Source organism: Meles meles, chromosome 5 (assembly GCF_922984935.1).
Source record: "Meles meles chromosome 5, mMelMel3.1 paternal haplotype, whole genome shotgun sequence".
Taxonomy (NCBI): domain Eukaryota; kingdom Metazoa; phylum Chordata; class Mammalia; order Carnivora; family Mustelidae; genus Meles; species Meles meles.
In genome coordinates this window covers 66,099,639-66,122,653 of record NC_060070.1, presented here as the reverse complement: position 1 = coordinate 66,122,653, position 23,015 = coordinate 66,099,639, and the positions used below count along the sequence as shown (strand labels likewise).

Genomic DNA, 23,015 nt, shown 5'->3' with positions numbered 1-23,015 from the left:
TCTGTTCTCAAACCAGTAAAGATGACATGCTATAGTGGCAACTGTTGTGTGTGTGTGTGTATGTGTGTGTGTGTGTAAGACAGAGAGCAAGAGAACTGTAAGCAATTGAAACAAGTACTAAAGATATTATAGATGTGGTACATGGAATAGAGTCACTAGTACTGAGAGGGGCATTTACTAAGACATCAACAAATACTTGTGGCCTGAATGTGGAACATTCTAAGAGGACCTTTTGACCTTGAAGATTATATTAATAGACCAAGAGGGAAATATTGGCCCTTTGGTTATAGTATTCATACAGCCATATAATTTCTGAAGAATGTCACATGGGACCTTGATTTGCTGTTATAAAAATGAGAAGAAATGAAAATCACATGTATTGAGTACCAAGGTAGTGGCCAATTGAACCAAGGGGTATAACCAAGTTAAGAATTTGCTGAACACATAAGGCTGTGGCTATCTTTGATAAAGCCCTGAGAAGAATAATACATGTTTGTAGGGCTTTCCCAAGCCCAAACTGCATGAATTTTATCATCTGTAGAAAGACACACTTTCTAACAATGTTGCTCTCAGCATTTAAAGGTTAGAGCAGACACAGAAAAAGTTTACTTATAGCACACAATTCATGCCATACACAACTTGTTGTTTTATTCTACTAGTCAAGGATCCCTGGGTTGAAAGCAATAGAAGTTTAGTAAAAATAAAGTAAGGTGGTGGGGGGAGCAAATTATTTGTTCACTCAGGTCAAAGTTCAGCCGGATTTACCTGAGGAGCATCAGAAGTCTTTCTCTCCATCTCTGCTCTGCTTTCCTTTGTGTTCACTTCAGTCTCTAATGGGCTTATCGGGTGGGAAATTTGGCCAGTGGCAGCTCCACATTTAGCTGATCCTCACAGTGTATGATCCCAGAGGAAAGAGCAGGGTTCTCTCCTCTGCTCTCAATATTTGAGAAGAACCCTGATTGACCTAAGTCAGATCCCAGCAAGTGGAGGTGCTGTGGATGTAGGGGATGAGGAAGCCCCCTTGATAAGGTGACAAACCGGGGAAAAAAAGAAAAGCAGAGCTATGGGGGCCATCATGTGGCAATCTTGGAGTTGGTGGATGACATGAGAGTGACTGGGAAGAAAGGACCAGCTCTGCAGTGATCGACCCAGCTGCTGTGCTTTCTGCCTTTTCCAACCATCTCCCACCTTCCTAGACCTTGAACAGGATTAAAGAGACCCATCTCCAGGATCATCAGCCTTAGCATGATTTCAAAGGCAGGGAACAGGTCTTTTCTACTTAAAATATATATTTCCAGTTGCACAATATGTCTAGAGTTAGTTTTACTCAAGGCATAGTATATTGTTCCAGAATAATCTTTGATAGGTAAAAAGCTCCAATGCAAATATCTGGCAGAATTGGCTCATGGTTGCTTTCTGTCACCAACAGAGGGTCAAAGAAGAGGAAGGCCTAGATAGGGGAAAGAATGCCCAATGGATCAGCTCCTACCCACAGCAGGCCCAGGAGGTAAGTAAAGAGAGGCTAGACATCATGGAAGTGCTGAAAGGGATTGAGGTCTTAGCTTTAAAAAAAAAAATTGAGATCTTTGGGGCATTGGGTTCACGGTCCCTCTCTTAGGATCACTCCTCTTCTATAGAGATCAGTTTTTGTTTTTCTGTTCGGACAACACCAAGCACTTGGCTTTGTAGTGAGTTCATTATTGTTAAGACACAGAAGTCCACTTTTCTTTCTGGAGAATGTGGTCCCAAAAGCATGATAAAATAAACAAAAGAAAATCCACTGAAACAATAAAAAACGTTCTATTCTCCAAGTTCACTTTTGCCTCTGAGTAAATGGCATATGGTTAAAGGGAATCATACAGTTTGATGTAAGAATTTCTATGGTATAATTTTAAAAGGCTTGTCTAGAGTTCTTTCTAAATCAGCTTTTCAACTCATCAGGTTGCTTGGTTGCTATTGTTGACTTTGGCTTTTGATTTTTTGGATTTATTTTTTGCCTTGAAAACATTGAGTCTTCAGTTATAAAATACATTTCTGAACTTCTTCTTGAAAATCAAGATACCATAGAAATTATTGGCACTAGCCTTCAAGGCAACTTGGAGATGAATTTTGCCAACTAGGGAACATTTGCTAATAACTCCATAGACTTAAAAGATCATTGTAATACACACTTTCCAACCATTCAGGACAAACAGGAACTACTGGTGCCACTCTGTTTGTCCCTGAAAGCAGATGACTACCCACCAGCTGCCCAGCTGTCCCATCAGATCTTCCTGCCCCTACTGCTCTCTTGTCCTAAAACTCAACCCTGTCCTTTAATATAGCAGCTAATATTAAAGAAAAAAATGAAACCAACATATAAAAAAGGAATTTTGAGGGCACCTGGGTGGCTCAATTGGCTAAACGTCCAACTGTTGGTTGAGGCTTAGGTCATGATCTCATGGGTCATGACATCGAGCTCCAGTTTAGGCTAGGAACTCAGCAGGGAGTCTCCTTGAAAATTCTCTCCCTCTGCCCCTTTCCCAGCACTTTCACTTTTTCTCAAATAACCTTTTTTTTTTTTTTTTTTTTGGTAAAAGGAATTTTAACTAGGAAATTAAGGGGATATCTGTATGTACAAAATCCCAGAGTAAGTTCTAGAGAGTCTGATAAAAGTGCTTAAGCTGTGGAGCAGATAGATGTGGTCTTGGCCTTGTCAAATCACAACCTCTCAGAGGTCCCCTGTAAAGTAAGTGACCATCTATTTCAGGATAATCATGACTGCCTTGTGGCAGATGTGAGGGTTAAAGATATAATGTATATGCAAATGGACACTTGTACGGACTGAAGCCTGGACCTGCTGAGGCATGTACCTGGAGAAATGGCCACCCCTTCATCCATTTTTATGGTTAGTTCTCCATATTGGGTTAAGATTATCTCTGGAGCAATGCTCAAATTCATTTCTTCTGGTCATATCGGAAAGCAATGAAACTAATTCTCTAGCTCTTGCTCTGTTTCTTACTCTCTCCCTCCATGAAATTCTGGGTAATTTTTAGTCTATCTATTATCGTGTGTACATAACAAGAAGCATTTACTATCTTATTACATTTTGGAGCAGTTTTAATGAGGAACTGTACAAATATTCTCTGATATATAGCTCATCACAAGAAAGACAACCTTAAACACACATACAAGATTAAGCCCAAAGTGGAGAAAGCAGCTTTTTGTTCCCTCACTAAGCCTTAAGCCACAGACCTTTGCTCAGGGGACAGCAGAGCTGCTGGAGGGTCTCTGATGGGTTTTCTCTGGCTCTATAATCTCTGCTTACTCCAGTCCCTCTCCCAAATAAACCTACCACCCATGTGTGCTTTCCGCTCCAAGCCTACTTCTGTATCTGTTTCCCAACCATCACCCACATCCCCCAGTCAAACTGTCATTCATAACATCCTTGAATATAGAGAATATGAACGTGCCACCAGCAAGAGACCCTTTGCCCAGGATGATTGAGTAGTGAGTATGGTATAAATTGGAGTCAAATTTCTTTTTACTTTGTTGATGAAAGATATTTACTTGATTTTGAGAATAAGGATAAGTTATTTTAGGGCAATATCAAGAAACAAAGCCAACACAGAAAAGAAAACCTTAATCTGAGTATATATTAAATGATGGAAATTGTATCGCATAGGATTCATTTGATGTTTAGATGTTATTGTCAATATTAATCTAGGTATTAATCCAGAGATCATGAGAAGTTTTTTATTTCAAATAATGTTTTTATTTACATAGAATTTAAAAGAAAATATTAGTTCACTAAGTAGAAATATTTTGTAATAGAAATGTATGAAAAAGTATATTCATATGAATAGGAAATGTACGGGAAAATATTCATTCATGTGAAAGTTCCATTTATTTAAAAATTGGCCTATTTATGTCAAGTTAACTGTCTCAATAGAGAGTGAAGAAGGATTGCTTCAGAATTGTTTTTGCCTGTAATGTTACCTTAAAAAAATTAACCCAACAATATTTTGTTAAATGTCTGCCTTTACTCTGGCCCTTGAGTGTTTATTTAGCTGTCTTAGAGCAATGCAGATTGTTGTTAGGATGTTACCTTGGGAAATAAAGTTCTGTATTTCAGAGAGCCCTTTATTCCCTGTCTCCTCTTTTAATTCCAGTGTTCTGAGTGGTTTTGAGTTGCCTAAATCAGTTTATAGTAAAATGTAAAAGAAGAAAGAATGGATAAGCAAAGTGCTCCCCAAAGTGTAATAGTGAACATCGCATCAAGAAAATATAAACACAGCTTTCAGTGAGATGCTTCAACAATGAGCCATCCCACTCTCAGAAAACTTTTGATTGCCATGTTGTGGAGCACTCCATAGCCCTTCAAGGAAGTTCTACACATCTTTCTTCACTTCTCTGACTTCTTCGGTCTAGCATGGGTTGATAAATTTCAGCCACCGCACAGTAAGCAGAGCCAGGTGCCAGAGCTCCAATTTCAACAACTCTGCCAGCTCCTTCATATACCTTTTGCTCCTATACATAAAAGGGCAAAATAAGAGATAAATAGTTTTTGGTTAGTCACTGATTTGCTCTATTTTTGATAAAATTAGTAAGTTGTCCATGGTCTTGGCAGTAGCTAGCTTATAGGGTTTCTTCCCAGACACATAATCCTCCAGAGTCCTCATTCAGAGCCTGATAAAGGGACAGGTCATGGTTGTGTACATGCAACATGAGGGCTGCTGCCTGGCTGACCCAGTGGCCAGAGTCTCTTTTCCAAGAATTTGGACAGTGAAGAGAATGGAGGAGACATGGAGACCACTGGAGACACACAACATGTGGCCAGAGGCATGAACTCAGATCCTTTAAGACCCACGTATCCATTTGTCCTTCCCAGACTTCCAAGCCTGGCAGCACTTTCTTTTTTGCATCTGCCTGTCCCTAAGTTCACTTGTTACCTCCTAATACCACCCCCCTCCCAGTTGAACCAGTTCAAATAGGTTTCTGTTGCTTAGAACTAAAGGAACCCTGCCTTAAATGTGTACTGAAAAGGAACATTCAGTTAATCATCAAACAAGATAAAGGCACTGAAGGTGGATTAAAATATTATAGCAAAATTGGCATAAAAACACAATGCTGTGATGCAAAAGTCACTTAAAACATGTGCCCCAATGTTCATAGCAGCAATGTCCATGATAGCCAAACTGTGGAAGGAGTTTAGATGCCCTTCAACAGACGAATGGATAAAGAAGATGTGGTCCATATACACAATGGAATATTACTCAGCCATCAGAAAGGATGAATACCTACTATTTGCAACGATATGGATGGAACTGGAGGGAATTATGCTGAGTGAAATAAGTCAAGCAGAGAAGTACAAATATATGGTTTCACTGATATGTGGACCATAAGGAATAGCTCAAAGAACCACAGGGGAAAGGAGGGAAAACTGAATGGGAATAAATCAGAGAGGGAGGCAAACCATGACAGACTCTGGACTTGGGGAAACAAACTGAGGGTTACAGAAGGGAGGGAGATGGGAAGATAGGGTAACTGGGTCATAGATATTAAGGAGGGCACGTGTTGGGATGAGCACTGTTATACACAACTAATGAATCATTGAGCATTAAAAATCAAAAACAGTTTGTGTAAAACCCATAAAAATGAGTATGCATGGTCAAATGAAATTAAATATAATTAAATATAATTAACACTAATCTTTAGATATGCAAGCAAGATTAAGTGGACACCAGCTGAACAAAGGCACAAACACAGATAGACATACACAAGAGTTGTAATGGTGATGCCAAGAGCTAATTATTTATCAGTGATGGTGGAAGTGAGAAGGAACTTTAAAAAAGGTTAAGAAAAGTAAGAGGGGATTGAGAGGCAAAAGAAAAGACATACTTTAAAGCTAAAACGTTACGTAAGTGAACAAAAGAAAAATACCAAACTTATTTATTCACCTGAACTTACCTTTTCCAGTGAATTATTAATTATAAAGACTCGGTATACTAGCTCATAATAATCTTCTATTGATACATTTTTTCCTTTTTGGTCTCTATATGGTAAATCCGGAGCATGGAGAATCACCAACAAAGATCCATTAATTTGGGTTATATTCATGATTGGAGGATCTATTCTTGCTGGAGAAAGAATAGGAAAACTTGACAAATCATTCAAAAAATATAATATTTCACATGGACACATTGTAGATAATAAGTCACGATTAAATTTAGAGATCTGGCCGAAATCATTATGAAGAGATACTGCTGAAACCTAAAATAGGAATGTCTGAGAAGTTTCTTTAAAGATAATTTTTTCTTTGCAAAGACTCATACCTTCTGGTTCAGCTTTAAGGAGAAATTTATCAGTCACTTCCCCAGCCCACAGTGATTGTTTTGGGAAACGAAGTGTAAAAAGTTATTTGGGTGGAGATCTTAGAGTAGGGCAAATATTTTTAGTTTTTTTTTTCTTTAAAGATTTTATTTATTTATTTGACAGAGAGAGGCACAACGAGAGAGGGAACAGAAGCAGGGGGAGTGGGAGAGGGAGAAGCCCCCGATGCAGGGCTTTATCCCAGGACCCTGGGATCATGACCTGAGCCGAATGCAGCCAATTAACAACTGAGCCACCCAGGCACCCTGATGTTTTGTAGGTTCTTAAAAGATGCAAAATTTCATAGTAGCTTTAAAACTTTTTGAACATGTTGCTATAAAATTCATTCAATAGGATTATGTTACATGCTATGAAATAGCATGGAAATGATCCAGAGAGAGAATTTTTGGTCATTTTATCTTGATATCATTAACTAGATCATTATGAATTAGGAAAGAATATTGGATAAATTAATGGTCACTTTAGTTTTCCTCAGATTAACTATAATAATCCTAGGTGGAATTAATTATTTGATAGATATTGTTGTTGTCCTCTCCTTTGGTATTCATTACATATTTTCAGTTTATAGATTCATATCTTTTATAATTCTTAAAAATTAACCATTCTTGATAGATAAGAAAGACAGTATAGACAGACAGGTGAATAGAGAGATACATACGCTCATCTTCTGGAATTTCAATTCAACTTCTGTTACAATTTCTTATTTTCAGACCTGTTTTCCAATCCACCAATTTACTATTCAGCCATGTCTAAACTGACTTTTAAATCCCCATATTACATTTTCTTGTAGTTCAATGATTTTTTTTTTCATTTTAATGAGCTCTATTTGGGCCTTTTTCAACCTGGTCCTTAAAAAAACTTTTGTACTTTGATTATGTTTTTATTTCCTCTGCTATGTCTTTATTTATTTTGCTATCTGCTTCCATTATTATAAATACCTGAAAGGGTAGTCCACTAGGTGACTGTTTGTTCCAAATTTGCTTATACTGATCTGCTCCCTTGTGTTTTTATTGTGAGCACATGTCTAAAGTTGATACTTTCTCTTTTGTTGCTTTTGTTTGAATTTTTAAAATTTAATTTGAAAAATTTTTTTTAAATCAGAGGAAAGCCTGAACCCAACCCCCTACCGACAGAAATTGTGCAGCCAAGTTCCCCATGCTTGGGGAAGTTGAAGGGGTCAGAATGACCTGGGTACATCCACCTTCATGATCACTCTATCTCCCCAACCAGAAAGTATGAATTTTTAAATTTTAAATAAACTTTTATTGACCTATAAGATAGACATTGACAAATAAATAAATCCTATATAAGTAAATCATATGGCTCAACAAATCTTTACAAATAAACACTCCTGAATAGCTATTATCCAGATTAAAAACAGGACATTATTAGCACTCCAGAAACTTCCTTTATGTTCTCTCCCATTACTTAACCTTAGATAATGGTCACAATTGTCCTGACTTCTATCACCATATACATTAGTTGTTTCTTTCTTTCTTTTTTTTTAAGATTTTATTCATTCATTGAGAGAGAAAGAGAATGCATGCACACCTGAGCAGGGAAGGGGCAGAGAGAGAGAGAGAGAGAAAAAATCTCAAGGAGACTCCACACTGAGTATGGAGCTTGCTGTGGGGCTCGATCCCATGGCCCCAAGATCATGAACTGAGTCAAAATCTAGAGTTGGACACTTAACAGACTGAGTCACCCAGGCACTCCCATATACATTAGTTTTTGAAATCATGCAATATATACTATTTTTGTGTCTGCCTTCTTTCACTATAGATATATACATGAAATTTCATATATACATATATATATATATGAAATTATGGCTGAATTGTATCCCCTGAGAATTCATAGGATGAAGCTCTAATCCCTCGTACCTCAGAATATGATTGTATTTGGAGATAGGCCCTTTAAAGAGGTAATTAAGGTAAAATGAAGTCAGACTGACTTCATGGGTGGTATGTGTGGGCCCTAATCCAATATGGCTGGTGTCCGTAGAAGACATGGGCATGCATGAGCTCAGGGAGATGGCTATGTGAGGACACAGAGAGAAAGCCAAGGAGGAGGCCTTGGAAGAAACCAAACCTGCTGGCACTTTGGCCTTGGACTTCTAGCCTCAGAACTGTGGGAAAGTAAATTTCTGTTGTTTAAGCAGGCAGTCTGTGGCATTCTGTGGTATCCTGTGGCAGCCCTAGCAAACTAATATATATGTGTGAATATATATGATATATACATATTATGTGTATTATATATATAGGAATCTATAGAGATCACATATAGAAATTATACATATAGGAATATATATAGATATTCATCCATGTTGCATGTATTAAGAGTTTGTTCTTTTGGTTGCTATGTAGTATTTAAATGTATGACTATTGCAATTTATTTACAGGCTTAAGTTGTTTTATATAGGTTTAGCTCTTATAGATATTTCCATGTTTCAGTGGACACACCAATTTATATTCCCTTAAGTGGTATATGAAAGTTCCTATTTTTCGCATTATAACACTTGACAATATCATTTTTTACAAGTTTTAATTTTGGCCATTCTGGTAAGTGTATGATACCAATTCATTGTGTTTCTGAGTTGCATTTTCCTGAGGACTAATGGAATTTCATGTGTCTATTGGCCATTTGGATGCCCTTTTTTGCAAAGAGCTATTCAAGTCTTTTGCTCATTTTTTAATTGGTTGTCTGGTCCTCTTCTTATTGATTTGTAAGAGTTCTTTGTACATTCCAAACATAATCCTTTATCAGGGACATTGTAAATATCTTCGGTGACTTGCATTTTATTTATTTTAATGGTATATTTTGATAAATAGAAATTCTTAACTTTAGTGTAGTCCAATTTATCGGTCATTTCCTTCAGCATTAGTACTTTTGGGGATCTGTCTATCCCAAAGTCATGAAAATATTCTCCCATGTTATCTTATGGAATAGTAGTCAGCAGACATTTTCTGTAAAAGGCCAGGTGATAAATACTTCAGGCTTTTGGGCAGTATATGTGTCTGTTGTAACTACTTCACTTTGCCATGGCTTTTGAAGCATGGAAGCAGTTACAGGCAAAATGTAAATGAATGGGTGTGATTATGCTACAACAGAATTTTCTTGACAAAAATAGAAGCAGGCACTTTGGCCTACAAGCTACAGCTGCTGAGTTTTATAGTTTTTCAGCCAGCCAGACTTGATTTTGTAAGTGGATGATGTAGGGGAACAAGATTTATTGTCTTATTTAATCTCAATTAGACCATAGTTAACTTCACTGAACTACACTGCGGACACAGATCAAATAAGACTATACATGTTGTGTTCCCTCCGAAATCTGACATTTGGTTTTGTGTCTGCAAGCTGTCCTGTGGCCACATCAACCTGGTTCAACCTCAAGTTGGTGTTTTCTGAAACACAAAGTTGGATTATATTTAAATCTCAAGGCTTTATGAATTTAGGAAATACCTAATTGGCAACAAAGTCAATACTGAAACATATGCCCTCCTTTGTTTCCTCTTTCTTGGACTTTTCCTAGTCTGCTCTTTTATTTATAGGAGCCCTCCAAGTGCCCAAGATTTTGTGAGGGTACTAGTTGTAACTCTCCACCTTGTGTTGACCTACAACCTGGTCCTCTGCCCCAGGAATGGCTGTTACCACACAGGGTCTAGTTCCCAAACTAGGAAAATACTCTCAGGATAATAAGGCTTCACTTTGTTTATCCTCTGGTTTTCCTTCTGGTTTCCAGCTACTTTGTTTTGGCCTCTGGAGATTTCATTTCCTTTCTCTCATGTTATTCTATAAGAGAATGTGTAATGTTTTATCCAGACTTTGAAAGCATTTTAGAAGAGGACAGTTTCTACCCACACAAACTCACGCCCCATTTAATCTGAAACCAAAAGTTGTTAATCCACTTGTCAAATGTCAGAAATTTTGCCGAATTGCTTAGTGAAGGATTTCCCCTTTGTTTACACTTTAATTTTGTGAAGTGGTTGGTATTTAATCCTCTTTGTGATTTCCATGCTCCAAATTCTAGTGACCACAGACCCTTTGTCTATCCCTTGCAAGCTGAGAAGGAGTTATTGCTTAGTTTTGTAGGCTAGTTTGACGTACGTTTAATTTTCTCATAGATAAAAAAACATATTTCTAACATTCTTGTCACATATCTAGCAACAAAAAAACCCAAACCAAAAATCCAGTACTTTTTTACTAACATGTCTCAGAGTTTAGACATACTTCAATTGGCAGACATTTGTTAAAGATGAATACTGGTAAGATTATATTATCTTTTTTTCACTAAAATATTTTTTGTGTAAGCTGACCAGTCTTTGCCCCTTCTGGCCCAAGTTATTATTACTGAAGAATTTTCTTTTAATCATATGCACGTAGAACCTGTCCTTTGAATGTATACCTTCATCATCTTAGATTTGGTTGTTCAATGTGATACTTCATCTTAAATACAGGTGAAGTATATATTTTAAGTAATGGCCTAAGGATACCAGTGAGCCTGGCTGCAGACATCACAGGAACTCCTGGAGTGTCTCTAGGATGCTGAGCTTTGCAACTGAGTGACCATTCTTGACCTTTGCACTCAATTATGATTCTGTTACAATGGGCAGTTTAAGATTACTTGACCTTACAAGGCCATTTTACTTGAGTACTCTCTCCTTGAAACACTCTCTTCCCAGAGCATATATCAGACCTCTGGGTTCCTCCTACCTTGTTGCTATTTCTCCTTGTGAGATATAGTCTCCCTACTCAGGCATCCTTTGTTGAGATTCTTTCAATACCTGACCTTACCAACATTCCTTCTCAATACTTCTTCCTGCCTAGGCAGTCCAATCCATGCCCATTGTATTATATGCAAATGTGTGTCTTAGAGAGTTGGGGTTCTGCATAGATATTTCCCTTGGATATCTGAAAAACATGTTAAACTCAACATATTCAAAATTGACCCATGATCTCCAATACTTTGTACCCCATCAATCTGGTCTTTTTCCATCAAACCTCATAAAAAAAATCTCAGGGATTTATCCAATTATGCAAGCCAGAAGCTTGGAAGTCATCTTTGACATGTCCTTCTTCCTTATTTCTACATACAACCCATCACCAAGCCCTACCAATTTTTCCTACCAAATGTCTCTTCAATGATAAATTTTCTATAGTCCTTTTCATTACCCTAATTCAAGCCAAATCCTGACTCTTACAGGTTATTACAAGAACTCACTAACTCAATTGCTCTTCTTTTTCTGATCTGTACTTCCAAATATAGCTGAAGTCATCTTTTCAATACAAAAATCTGATCATGTAATCCCTATTTAAAATTACCTTGTATTTTTCAGGGATGCCTGAGTGGCTCAGTCAATTAAATCTCTGACTCTTGATTTTGGCTCAGGTCATGACCTCCAAATGGTGAGATCCAGCCCCATGTCAGTCTCCGTGCTCAGTGGGGAGTCTGCTTGAGATTCTCTCCCTCAACCCCTCCCTGCCTCATGTATGCTCTTTCTCTCTAATATAAATAAATCTTTATTTTTTATGATTTTATGTATTTATTTGAGAGAGAGAGAGAGCAAGAACTAGAGAGAGCACAAGTGGGGTGAAGGGCAGAGGAAGAAGCAGACTCTGCTGATCAGGGAACCAGATGAGAGACTTGATCCTGGGACTTGGGGATCATGATCTGAGCCAAAGATGGATGATTAACTGACTGAGCCACTCAGGCACCCAAATAAATACATCTTTTAAAAAAAAAATTACTTTACATTTTTATGGAAGAAAAATAGAAAATTCTCATTCTTGGTTTATCTCTCCAGTCCCCTCTTTTTTCACATCCCTCCTGCCTGCTCTTCTTCACCATGTGTCTGTCTTTCAGACTCTTATACTTGGCCTGCTTCCTCCTGCCAGGGGACCTTTGCCAATGTTATTCCCTTTGCTTGGAAATCCTCCAACTTTTTTTTGTCTAGTTAACCTCTATTCATCTTTAGATATCAGCTCAAGTGTCATTTCTCCAGAGATGCTCTTCCTGACATCCCTGATCAGGTCCTTCCTTGACGAGGCTCTGATACGACTGTGGATCTCCTTTGTACCACCTGCCATTAGTATCATGTTATGTTTGTTTGTATTACTATTTTATTAAAGTCTGTCTTCTCCATTAAACAGAAATCTCTATGAAGAAAGAAACTTCTTTGTGTGCTGTGCTTGTTATTTTCTCCCCAAGATGTATATAATGCCCAGAACATAGTAAGTGCTTCATAAATACTTGCAGAATGAATGGAGCCAAGGCGATTATTTAATCTGACTTTAAATCACTCCATTAGAAAATGTGGCCTACTCCAAAACTCCACAGCTCATTCTAATTCAAGAAAATATGGTTTTAAAAAATACTGAAATCATACTGAGCCTCAAATGTTGCTATAACTTAAGAATCTTTTTTAATGTTGCTTTGTCCCTAGATAGATACCAGGAGCCAGAACCCCTTAACCTAAAACCACACCCCAATGTTCAGAAACAGATCTCAGGTGAGTCAATGCAGCTAGTTGATTCATTAGGTCTGTATCACAGACTCTAGGAACACGCTGTCCTATTAGCCTAGCAACCTGTTTTTCAAAATACTATTTTCAGAAAGCCTCAGGACCTTTGGCAAGAGAGGCAAAGCTGGAGGTAAGGAAACAGGCAAGTGAGCAGGGCTCTCACTGTCTCTTCCACAAGAGTAGCTCCAGGTTTGACTGTGCTGCACATTGCTTTCCTATTCTTCTTAAGAAGTCCTGGCAGAAGGCTTTTTTAGTTTTGGGGCTTTTATCCTTCATAGGAGAGTCATACAGAAAGAACACAAACCCTTCTCAATGCAACACTATTTAAATTAAAATATAATTGAGTTGACACTCATCTCAGCCAATGTCTTTGGCTAATCTTATCAACTAACCTAATGGCTCACACTCAAGAAAGCTTTGTTTGAGGAACAAATTTGAACTTGACCCCTTTTCTAGGCTTGAATATAGCAATTAAACTAAGCTGCAAACTCCCTCTTTGTCATATACCAGCTTGGTCATAAAGTCTCTTTTTCCTCAACCAAAGAATTGGTGGAGTGTATTGGGCTTGAATCTTGCATTATTCTAAGAAATACTGCGCTGGATGCCATGGATAGTTTGCTCAATTCCCATTCCACTCTTCTACTAGTTGAAGATTTGCCAAACTAAAGTTTGGTTTTTTTTTTTCTAAATTCCAATGCATCTAACATTCTGGACATGATCTAATTAGTTTGGATTTAATTGGACATTTCACTAGTTAGATCACTAGGGTGAGATTTGGAAGGCAAGAGAAGTAATAACGCTACCAGTTTTATGATAAATCTTTCATCTTTCCCTAGAGAATAATTGTGAATTGTGCATTGTGAAAAGGTAAGTACAGACTCTGGCCAGAAATAGGATCCTGACTCTGAGTTGATGATTATCTCTGAAGACTCAGAATGCCTCTTACAGTGTGTTCTTATAGTGGTCAGGTAATACAAGCAAATTTAATGAGATAATACACAACAACTGACAGATACCATTTCCATTCTGGTTCCCTGATCCATGGAAGTTATTATGGGATGGAAGGTCAAGTGAAAGTCAATTGAGTTTCTCTTTTTAACAAAATTGTGCATCAAAACACTTTGAAAAGTACAGAGCTGGTGAGATGTATCACTTCCCCACTTGACTCATTTATTTTAATTATACCCTCCTCTTCCAAAAAAGATGGATCTTGAATGATAAAAGGGAAAATTGCAAACCTATTCAGGTGGTGACCATGGTGTAATTGCTATTTAGCTGCAGTATCTCTGTTCTGGAGCCAATCAATATAGCTATTGGCTGGAGAATTTTTTCCTGCCTTTGCTCAATAATTAGAAAGCACCAGAACAATTTCCTTCCACTAGGCTTTCATTGTCATCTGGATCTCTGTCACATATAATCTACAGGGTTTTTGATCTTTGTGTCACAGGATATCATGGTTGTCCACTAAACTGCTCATACAATACTGATTGAACTTGGTATCCTAAAGTCCTATGCACTAGATGCTTAAGGAAGATACACTGAAACCTGAGTGTTGGAGTTATATTTCCTCTGGGGTTTGTTGAGACATTTCCTCTCCAGTGAAAGGCAAGTAGCTTCACTTTGCATCCTCTACTGCAAAGAAAGATTCACTGGATTTGTTGGGCCTCTATGCATTTTGTAGGAGACACATACCACATTTAGTTGTGTTATCCATTTGCAAAGTAATCCATAAGATTTTCAGCTTTGAGAAGGACCCAGACTAAATGACAGACTTCTCAACTAGTTCATGTTGCAAACAAACAGCTCTGCCACTTTTATGATCCGGAAAATCTAACAATCTTCAAATTATCTGTGGCAGATCAGGATGCTATTTAGAGACTGTGGCAGTTCAGAGTCCTGGGATTTTTGGCACAAAATCATTCCCTCTTTAGAAAACAACTATTTTCCTTTTGAGAAAAATTTCCAGACTTCCTGAGCTCAGATAAAAATGGAACACTTGAATCAAGTGATATCAGGGAAACATGTGACCTGAATTTCCTATCATGAAATGGGTGTCTTCTGATGTAGAACATCATAAAGTGCCAACATTAAGTGGAAATGGATTCTAGGAGTCCAGCTTTTAGCAGGTCTTACCATCAAATTAGTTTGTGAAAGTAGGTAGTTCAGTGCAACTACATCTACTGCTTTATTACTTTTTCTTCCTCTATAGTTATGGCATCTTGAGGAGTCCTACATGATCACTTAACTTAAGTAAGGGGAAAAAAAAAAAAAAAGAAAACTGGTTCCAAGAAGGTTCTGCATGACATGAGGGTACTGGCCAGAAGTGGACTGCTATAGCACTATACACACTCAGTTGGTGGCAGGAGGTCTGGATAAGAAGTATATGGATGGACCTCTGAGCAAATATTTCTGTGTCCAAGTGAATACAAAGCAAAATACACTTACCAAAAGGAAGTTTTAAAAAATCTAGGTGGATATAGAATTGCAAGAGACCAGAATAGACAAAACCATCTTGGAAAAGAAGAACAAAGTAGGAGGACTCACACATTCCAATTTCAAAATCTGCCACAAAGCAGCAGTAATCAAGACAGTGTGGGGTTACCTGGGTGGCTCAGTCAGTTAAGTGTCTGCCTTCAGCTCAGGTCATGATCCCAGGGTCCTGGGATCAAGCCCAGCATTGGGCTCCCAGCTTAGTGGGAAGTCTCTCCTTCTCCCTTTGCCACTTTCTCCCACTTGTTCTCTCTCACTGGCAAATGAATAGATAAAATCTTAAGGGAAAAATAAAAGACAGTGTGGTACTGGCATGAGGAAACACATATTGATCATTGGAAACAAATTGAAAGTTTAGAAGTAAACACACAGGTCTGTGATTAACATATTTTCACCAAGAGCACCAAGATCATTCAAGGGTAAAAGAATAGCCTTTTCAACAAATGACACTAGACAACTGGATGGCCATTTATGAAAGAATGAAGGTAGACACTTACCTCACACCATACACAAAAATGAACCAAAATTTATCAAAGACCTAAATATAAGAGCTAAAACTGTAAGACTCATTTTAAGAAAACTTAGATAAACCTCTATAGCCTTAGATTTGGCAAAAGATTTTTAGATATACCAAAACCATGAGCAACAGGGAAAAATAAATTGGATTTCATCAGAATGAAAAGCTTCAAATCACTCCATCAAGAAAGTGAAAGGACAAACCTCACAATGGGAGAAAATGTTTGAAAATCATATATCTGGGGCGCCTGGGTGGCTCAGTGGGTTAAAGCCTCTGCCTTCAGCTCAGGTCATGATCTCAGGGTCCTGGGATCGAGCCCCGCATCGCGCTCCCTGCTCAGCGGGGAGCCTACTTCCTCCTCTCTCTCTCTGCCTGCCTCTCTGCCTACTTGTCAACTCTGTCTGTCAAATAAATACATAAAATATTTAAAAAAAAAAAAGAAAATCATATATCTGACTAAGGTCTGGTATCATTATATATCAAAAACTCTTATAATTTAATAATAAAAAGACAATCCAACTTAAAAATGGGAAAGGAGTTAAATAATTCTCCAAGAGAGATACCCAAATGGCCAATAAACACATGAAAAGATATGTAACATCCTTAATCAGGGAAATGAAAATCAAAACCATATGAGAGGGGTACCTAGTTGGCCCACTCCATTAAGTGTCTGCCTTCAGCTCAGGTCATGATCCCAGAGTCCAGGGGTCAAGGCCTGTGTCAAGCTCCCTTCTCAGTGGAGAGTCTGCTTCTCATTCTCCCTCTCTCTGCTCTCATGCTCTCTCTCTCTTTCAAACAAAAAAACAAACAAACAAGCAAACAAAATAAAAAACATGAGATACCTACCACTTCATACCGACTAAGATGCTATAATCAAAAAGTCAGGGAGGTACTGCTAAGGATGTGGAAAAATAGGAAACCTCATACACAGCTAAAGGGAATGTACAATGGTGCAGTGGCTTTGGAAAAGAGTCTGGCAGTTCTTCAAATGATTAAACATAAGGTTACCATGAGACCTCGGGATTTCACTTCTATGTATATACCTAAGAGAAATAAAAACATTTGTTTACACAAAACTTGTACATGAATGTTTATAGGAACACTATTTATAATAGCCAAAATGTAAAAACAATTCAAATGTCCATCAACTGAGGAATGGATAAACAAAATCTGATACATTCATGTACTGAAATATTATTTAGTCACAGAAAGAAGTACTGATACATGCTGAGTGAACCTTGAAAATGCTATGCTAAGTGAAAGTGGCCAGTCACAAAATACCACATATTACATGATTTCATTCATGTGAAATGTCAAGAATGTTCAAGTTCCCTAACTCTGTACATACAGAAAGTAGATTAGTGGTTGCCTTGGGCTAAGGGACTGCAAAAATGAGAGAATAAGAAGGTGAGAGACAGGACCTTGGGAGCTGGTGTACGCTCTAATCTTGTGACCAATATATGGCGCCCTTTCTTTCATAGACATTCACTGGCTGAGGATATAAGAAGTAGAAGTGGGAGGGCTGATTCTTACTATTAAATATGGTGAACGACTCATGAAATGATTTGTTTCCCATGCACTTGTTATAGCAACCACGGTTTCAAAGAATTGGAAGTCGAAGCTGCCTCCTGACTGTGAGGAGATTTTCATGTCATTTAACCAACAAGGAAAAAATGAGGTCCTTGTGTGTTGTCTGGGCCCCTGGTTCTGAGTATCAAGGAGAAGCAGAGTTGCTATTTATACAACAAGGGCCAGGTAGAAGTATGCTTGGTATCCTCTGTGGTGTGTCCTAGAGATCCTATATTCAATGATAAAAATTAATGTAAGTTTATGTTAAACTAACACAGGAAAAGACCAAAAGGACCCCAACTCCATTAGAATGAGGAGCTGAGGTACTGGCTGGAATGAAAGTGAACACTGAGTTAATAGTGAGAAAAGCTGGGGCACGTGGGTGGCTCAGTTGGTTAAGCAACTGCCTTCAGCTCAGGTCATGATCCTGGAGTCTTGGGATCAAGTCCTGTGTCAGGCTCCCTGTTTGGCAGGGAGTTTGCTTCTCCCTCTGACCCTCCTCCTTCTCATGCTCTCTCTCTTATTCAAAAAAGTAAATAAAATCCTTTAAAAAATTTAAAAAATACTGTAAAAAGTTATAAATATTAACTACCTTTATGGCTAATGGTGATTAGGAGGACTGCAGTAAATACCCATATTTTTTTTTCTTGCTTTGGTATGCATGTCTTTTTATATATTTACATTAAACACTTTTCTTTTTCTCTTCCCCTTTTGTCTACTCTTACATGGTAACGGTTTATTTTATAATTTACATTTTAGATTATATTATTCTAGGATTATGACTAAATTAGAAAAATAATTTATGTCATTGAGGAATGGATATAAGAGCAAACTTCTTGTCTCCCGTTTGGGGGGAATGACAAGAAGTCTTAATTTCTGAAGTGTATTTTCAGGAACTTCACTCCCATGCTCGGGAAAAGACTAGAGCATTAGGATTCCTTTTCTGCTGTGTGAAACTACTTCTCCTCGTAGGAGCTGGCAGTCTGGCAGCAGACTAGACTGGGGCCCTGCAGTCAGATGCAGCGGAATGGGAATCCTGACTTGGGTGGTACAAGCCATGAGACTGGCCAACCACTGGATCCTCAGTGCCTTGATTTCATGGGCTATAAAACAAGGTTAGTCAAATCCCTCTTACAGGGATGTTCTGAGATATAGGTCAAATGACGTGATGCCTAGAGCTCAGCAAAGCACAGAGCCTGCTCCGTGGGGTTACTCAGGGGCAGGAAGAGCAAATGCAAAGAAACTCCACGGAACTCACTTTCCCACCAGGGAATGAAGCGCCGTGTCATGGTCCAGCCCGAGTGGATCCCAGCCGAGGTGGTCCTCACCCGCCCGTAGTAAGGTTCCTGTATATCTGATGTTTCATTGGTAAGGTTGCAAAAGAATTCTAGAATACCCCAACAGTCCTCTTTATTCTTCCATTGTCTCTGTCCATACCTGCAGAAGGGAAAAGACCAAGATCTGAGGGTTGAGGTTGTTGTTGTAGTTGTTTTTCCAATTGAAGGAGTTTTCCATTTTTTTCAGTCTATTAATTTTTTAGACCGGTTGGGATTTGTCCTCCAAGGTCAGTACCCCCGTGAAAGCTTCCGTCTATTCTCAAGTATCTTTAAAAAAGTTTGTATTCTTGTTAATCAAAGTGTTATCTTGCTGAAAGATAAACCCAAGCCTGACATCTTCTGTATCGTAGCAAAAGGGTTTTGGGGTTTTTAATATTTAGTGAAGTTTTTCTTCTGGTATATGAACCAACTTCCACTTTTGAGTACTAGCTTCCCACATCCTTAATGCTTCTGAGGTTTCAACCCTGTGGTTTTCCTCACTTCTCATTGGCCTGCTGTTGAGTAATGTGGCCAATTCTGAGAAGTCGCTACCAATTTTCATCTCAGGTATTGCTTACCCAACACATCTGGTCAATCTTTTCGTTGAAAATGGAGTGGGGGTTGTAGTGAGGGTGCCCTGAAATCAGGAACTAGGAGTGAGGGAAGGGAGCCCATGAAAAAAGCCCATAAAGATGCAGATAGGTTGACTCAGCCCAAGAGTATGAGATGGTACAACGGCAGAAGGGAAGATGAACAGTTCCCTTTGTTTTCCATCACAAATCAGAGGACACAATAACTGACGGTGGGAACAGAGTAGAAATGAGAAGCTAGGGCAGAAATCTTCCCAAAATATTTTTAGAAAGACCTGAAATCTGGCTTTCCAGCCATATAATGAGGAATACATCCAGTGTCTGTACTTCGTAAATTCTACGGTGGCCGCGGCGGCATTTTATCAAAGGATACCGTGAAAGCAAAACCTGTTACATATATTGGGCACAATTTGATGTTTTTAATTGTTATTTATTGTTGAGATATGGTCTTTGCTAGCTGCATTTAGCTATAATGGCTGGTTTCTCTTGGTAAGTGATACCTCATTTTTTTGTCCTATCCCTAGTGGGACAGATATTAACGGTAGACCCACATGAAAGGAATGGAATAAAGTGAGTGGCTTCAAAAATATAAATCTGCATTGTGCTCTTGAAAATATCATATAGAGAGGAATGGATCCAAGTAATCTGAATCTCATAAAGTTGAGGAGCCCTCTTTAAGAAGAAGAATTACGAGTATAAAATTCTCCCACAGGGTCCTAAAGTTCAATCTTCATTAAACAACTTCTAATCCACTGTCAACACTGGACCACCAATAGGCCCTATTTATATTACCTAAGGGGAAAGTATAAAGAAGACCCACCAAGCCTTACATTCTATATGCTGGAATAGCTCCCACTATGCACAGATCTATTTTTAGAATAGAGAAAGCTTTATTATAAAGCTGCATACATTTTTCAGTTGCTATGCAAAATATGTTGAGAAAAGCATCAACAGTTCAAGACTGAAAGACTTCTGGAAATGGTTCTTGTGACATTAACAGGAGGTTAATTAATGGGAAAATCTGACCTTGAACCTACTCCCGCCTAGAGAGACATGGATGAGGGTATGGAATAAAAACTGCTATTTCAGGGGCACCTGAGTGGCTCAGTGGATTAAGCCGCTGCCTTCGGCTCAGGTCATGATCTCAGGGTCCTAGGATCGAGCCCCGCATCGGGCTCTCTGCTCCGCGGGGAGCCTGCTTCCTCCTCTCTCTCTGCCTGCCTCTCTGCCTACTTGTGATCTCTCTCTCTGTCAAATAAATAAATAAAATCTTTAAAAAAAAAAAACCTGCTATTTCAGCCCACAGCTACATCTGATTTCTGAGCTTTGGATGAAAAATCATGAATGTGGAACTGTAATATCTGCTGTCTCAGGATCTCTCAGCCAGCATCTCAAAGTATGGAAGAGAAGGAGGAGCCCCAGTAACCCCCAGAAATGGGTGAGTAGGAAAACCCGCCATTAGCAAATTAGGAGCTTCTATCTCCTGGCCTCAATCCTGGAAAGGAACTGATGATATCTGGGTTTTGGCAATGATCCCCCAGAAGCAGCCCACAGAGCACAGGGAGGAGCATGTCACGGCACGTTCTAGGAGCCACTTGTTTTTGAAAAGAATTTTCTAAGTTTTCAAAAGTGACTGTTGAATTAAAAATCTCTTTTGTACACTCATCCCCACGTGTCCCTCAGCGGCTACTTCAACTGTCATAGTGTCAGCTTAGTTGAGTACTTACTATGTGCTAAGCACTTTGTGCCCAACATTCACTAGATAAATATGTAGAGAGCCCACCATGTGCCAGGCTCCACTGGGAAGTCAGAGGCTCAGCTCGTAAGGTGTCGGTGCTACGTCTCTGGGGGGTGAAGCGTGTCCCCAACAGATTGCTCATCATCAAGACTTTTGTGTCCCTAGGCAGCCTTTAAGGAGACAAGACGCTCTTGTCCGTAGCTCTGCTTCTTCTTAACCCCTCTGAAGCTGAAAAAAAGATTCTAACACTCCACTGCCTTCTAGAGCGTATATTTCCCGTGGCCATCTTGATCCCAGCTGGAGGAAGCTCAAATTAACTTACGTTTTATACTGCACAAAGTAGATACTGCCATTGCTGGTGCAGGCCCTCCCAGGTTGCCAGTGCAAAACGTTGTGGAAATTTCGAGACTGGAAATGTACTCTCTGAGGCTTCAGAGACTCATGGGCTGACTGAGTTTCTAAAATAAAAGGAGAAGGAAAAACTTTGAACATGAGCACGGGCACGGTTGTTCTTAGCAATACTTTGCAGTGTGGTGCAGAGGGAGAGGTGGAGCCCAGAAGTCAACTTCTGAATCTGGAGTGTGAGGATTTTTATGCATGCTCAAGTTCTAGAACAACTGTGCTCCTGACTGTTAAAAACTCAAGTGATGCCCTCCCATCCCATTGCTGAGCTCCAGAGGGAGCAAATGGCAGTGAGAAAATAGCATCTTCAGTCCCTTCCATGATGGTGATGGAATGTAATGACCAAGAGGAAAAGCCCACACCAAGGCCACTCACCCACCTTCCCAGGAGCCATTATATGGCTGCTACACTGAGGTGAAATTTTGCCTGGGATCCATTTTGGTTCCAGGCCCTCAGCCCAGCCCTAGGTTTCTCCTTCCTCAGGATATGAAGCTTCTTGAGTGTCTCCCCTTTAGTAGCTACTTATTAAGTCCACCTGGAGTTATGCAGGTTGCAGAGAGAAACTGACTCCATGTCTGTTCTGACTATTTCATGTCAGAAGAAAGCTGAAAATTTGACAAAGTCGGGAAAAGTAGAGCCATTTTCAACAGCCCCTTGAGCAGACTCGGATGACAAAGTCATGAGCAGTTAAAAAGAAGTGAAGCACTTACCTAGGAGCCCCGTCAGGAAGAAACAGATGAGGAAGCCTAGAAAGCAATGTTTGGGCGGCATGGTTGGAGTGCGACCGGTCAGGCAACCAGTGGTCCCCTCACTGAGAGTGCAGCTCTGGACAGAAGAGGAAACTGAAGAATCCTCAGGCTGGACATCCCCTCGTGGGTTTAACCATGGTTCCTTGAAGCCACTACGATTTCACTTTGTTAAGACACTATGTTGTTTATTATTTTAGGGTTTTCATAAAAGTATAAAAATCACTTCAAAAAATATTTGCTGTAAGTCACTTCAACGTGGAAGCTTGTTTTCGTTGGGGCTGGGACTTTGTTAGCTCTGAAAAGGCAGAACACAGAGGATTGGCAGACCGCAGGGCAGGGCAGGAATTATGCAAGGTACTAGAAGGTGAGGGAGTAAAACAGCTCCTGAGGCCCTCAGGGAATGTAGCCCTGGGAGGCCGAGGTGCTGGCTGGCAGAGCGATTCTGAGAAATGTACTGGGGAGTTACAGCTCCCTGGGCTCCCGGCTGTGGTTCAAGCTGGTAGGGTGTCTGACTGATTCTTCCTTTTCCTCCCTTCTTGGAAGCTCTCTGACTAACTTCCTGGGTATACCTCATAGCCTCCACACCCTATGGCTCTCCACAGGACTTCCGGGCCCTACTCATCCCTCTTCCCAGTCCATGGTGGCCCGGGACCACACTCAACTGATGTTCTTCCTTTTCCATTCCCCACCTTCGTTTCCAACCCTCTGAGAAAGATTTTGAGCTGTCAAACTGCAGGAGTCCTTAAAACGT

At 39.4% G+C, this 23,015-nt stretch overlaps 1 protein-coding gene and 1 pseudogene across 1 annotated transcript; both read right to left on the bottom strand.

The window, feature by feature from the left end:
- Positions 1-3,869: 3,869 nt before the first annotated feature.
- IL22RA2 (interleukin 22 receptor subunit alpha 2) lies at positions 3,870-22,355 on the bottom strand. The gene is made up of 5 exons (XM_046006383.1): positions 22,226-22,355; positions 21,436-21,571; positions 18,728-18,906; positions 5,950-6,119; positions 3,870-4,509 (listed from the first exon to the last, which is right to left on the bottom strand). Exons 1-5 carry the CDS (start codon positions 22,284-22,286, stop codon positions 4,360-4,362), a joined length of 696 nt encoding a protein of 231 aa, XP_045862339.1. The 5' UTR covers positions 22,287-22,355; the 3' UTR covers positions 3,870-4,359.
- On the bottom strand, positions 7,471-7,609 carry LOC123942778 (annotated as a pseudogene).
- Positions 22,356-23,015: the final 660 nt, after the last annotated feature.

Excerpts from the sequence above, each read along its gene's own strand:
- IL22RA2 (XM_046006383.1), bottom strand. The coding sequence starts at position 22,286 with ATGCCGCCCAAACATTGCTTTCTAGGCTTCCTCATCTGTTTCTTCCTG. Across the intron at positions 21,572-22,225 it reads CTTCCTGACGGGGCTCCTAG|AAACTCAGTCAGCCCATGAG; the intron begins GTAAGTGCTTCA and ends CTTTTATTTTAG. Across the intron at positions 4,510-5,949 it reads TTAATAATTCACTGGAAAAG|GAGCAAAAGGTATATGAAGG; the intron begins GTAAGTTCAGGT and ends TTTTATGTATAG.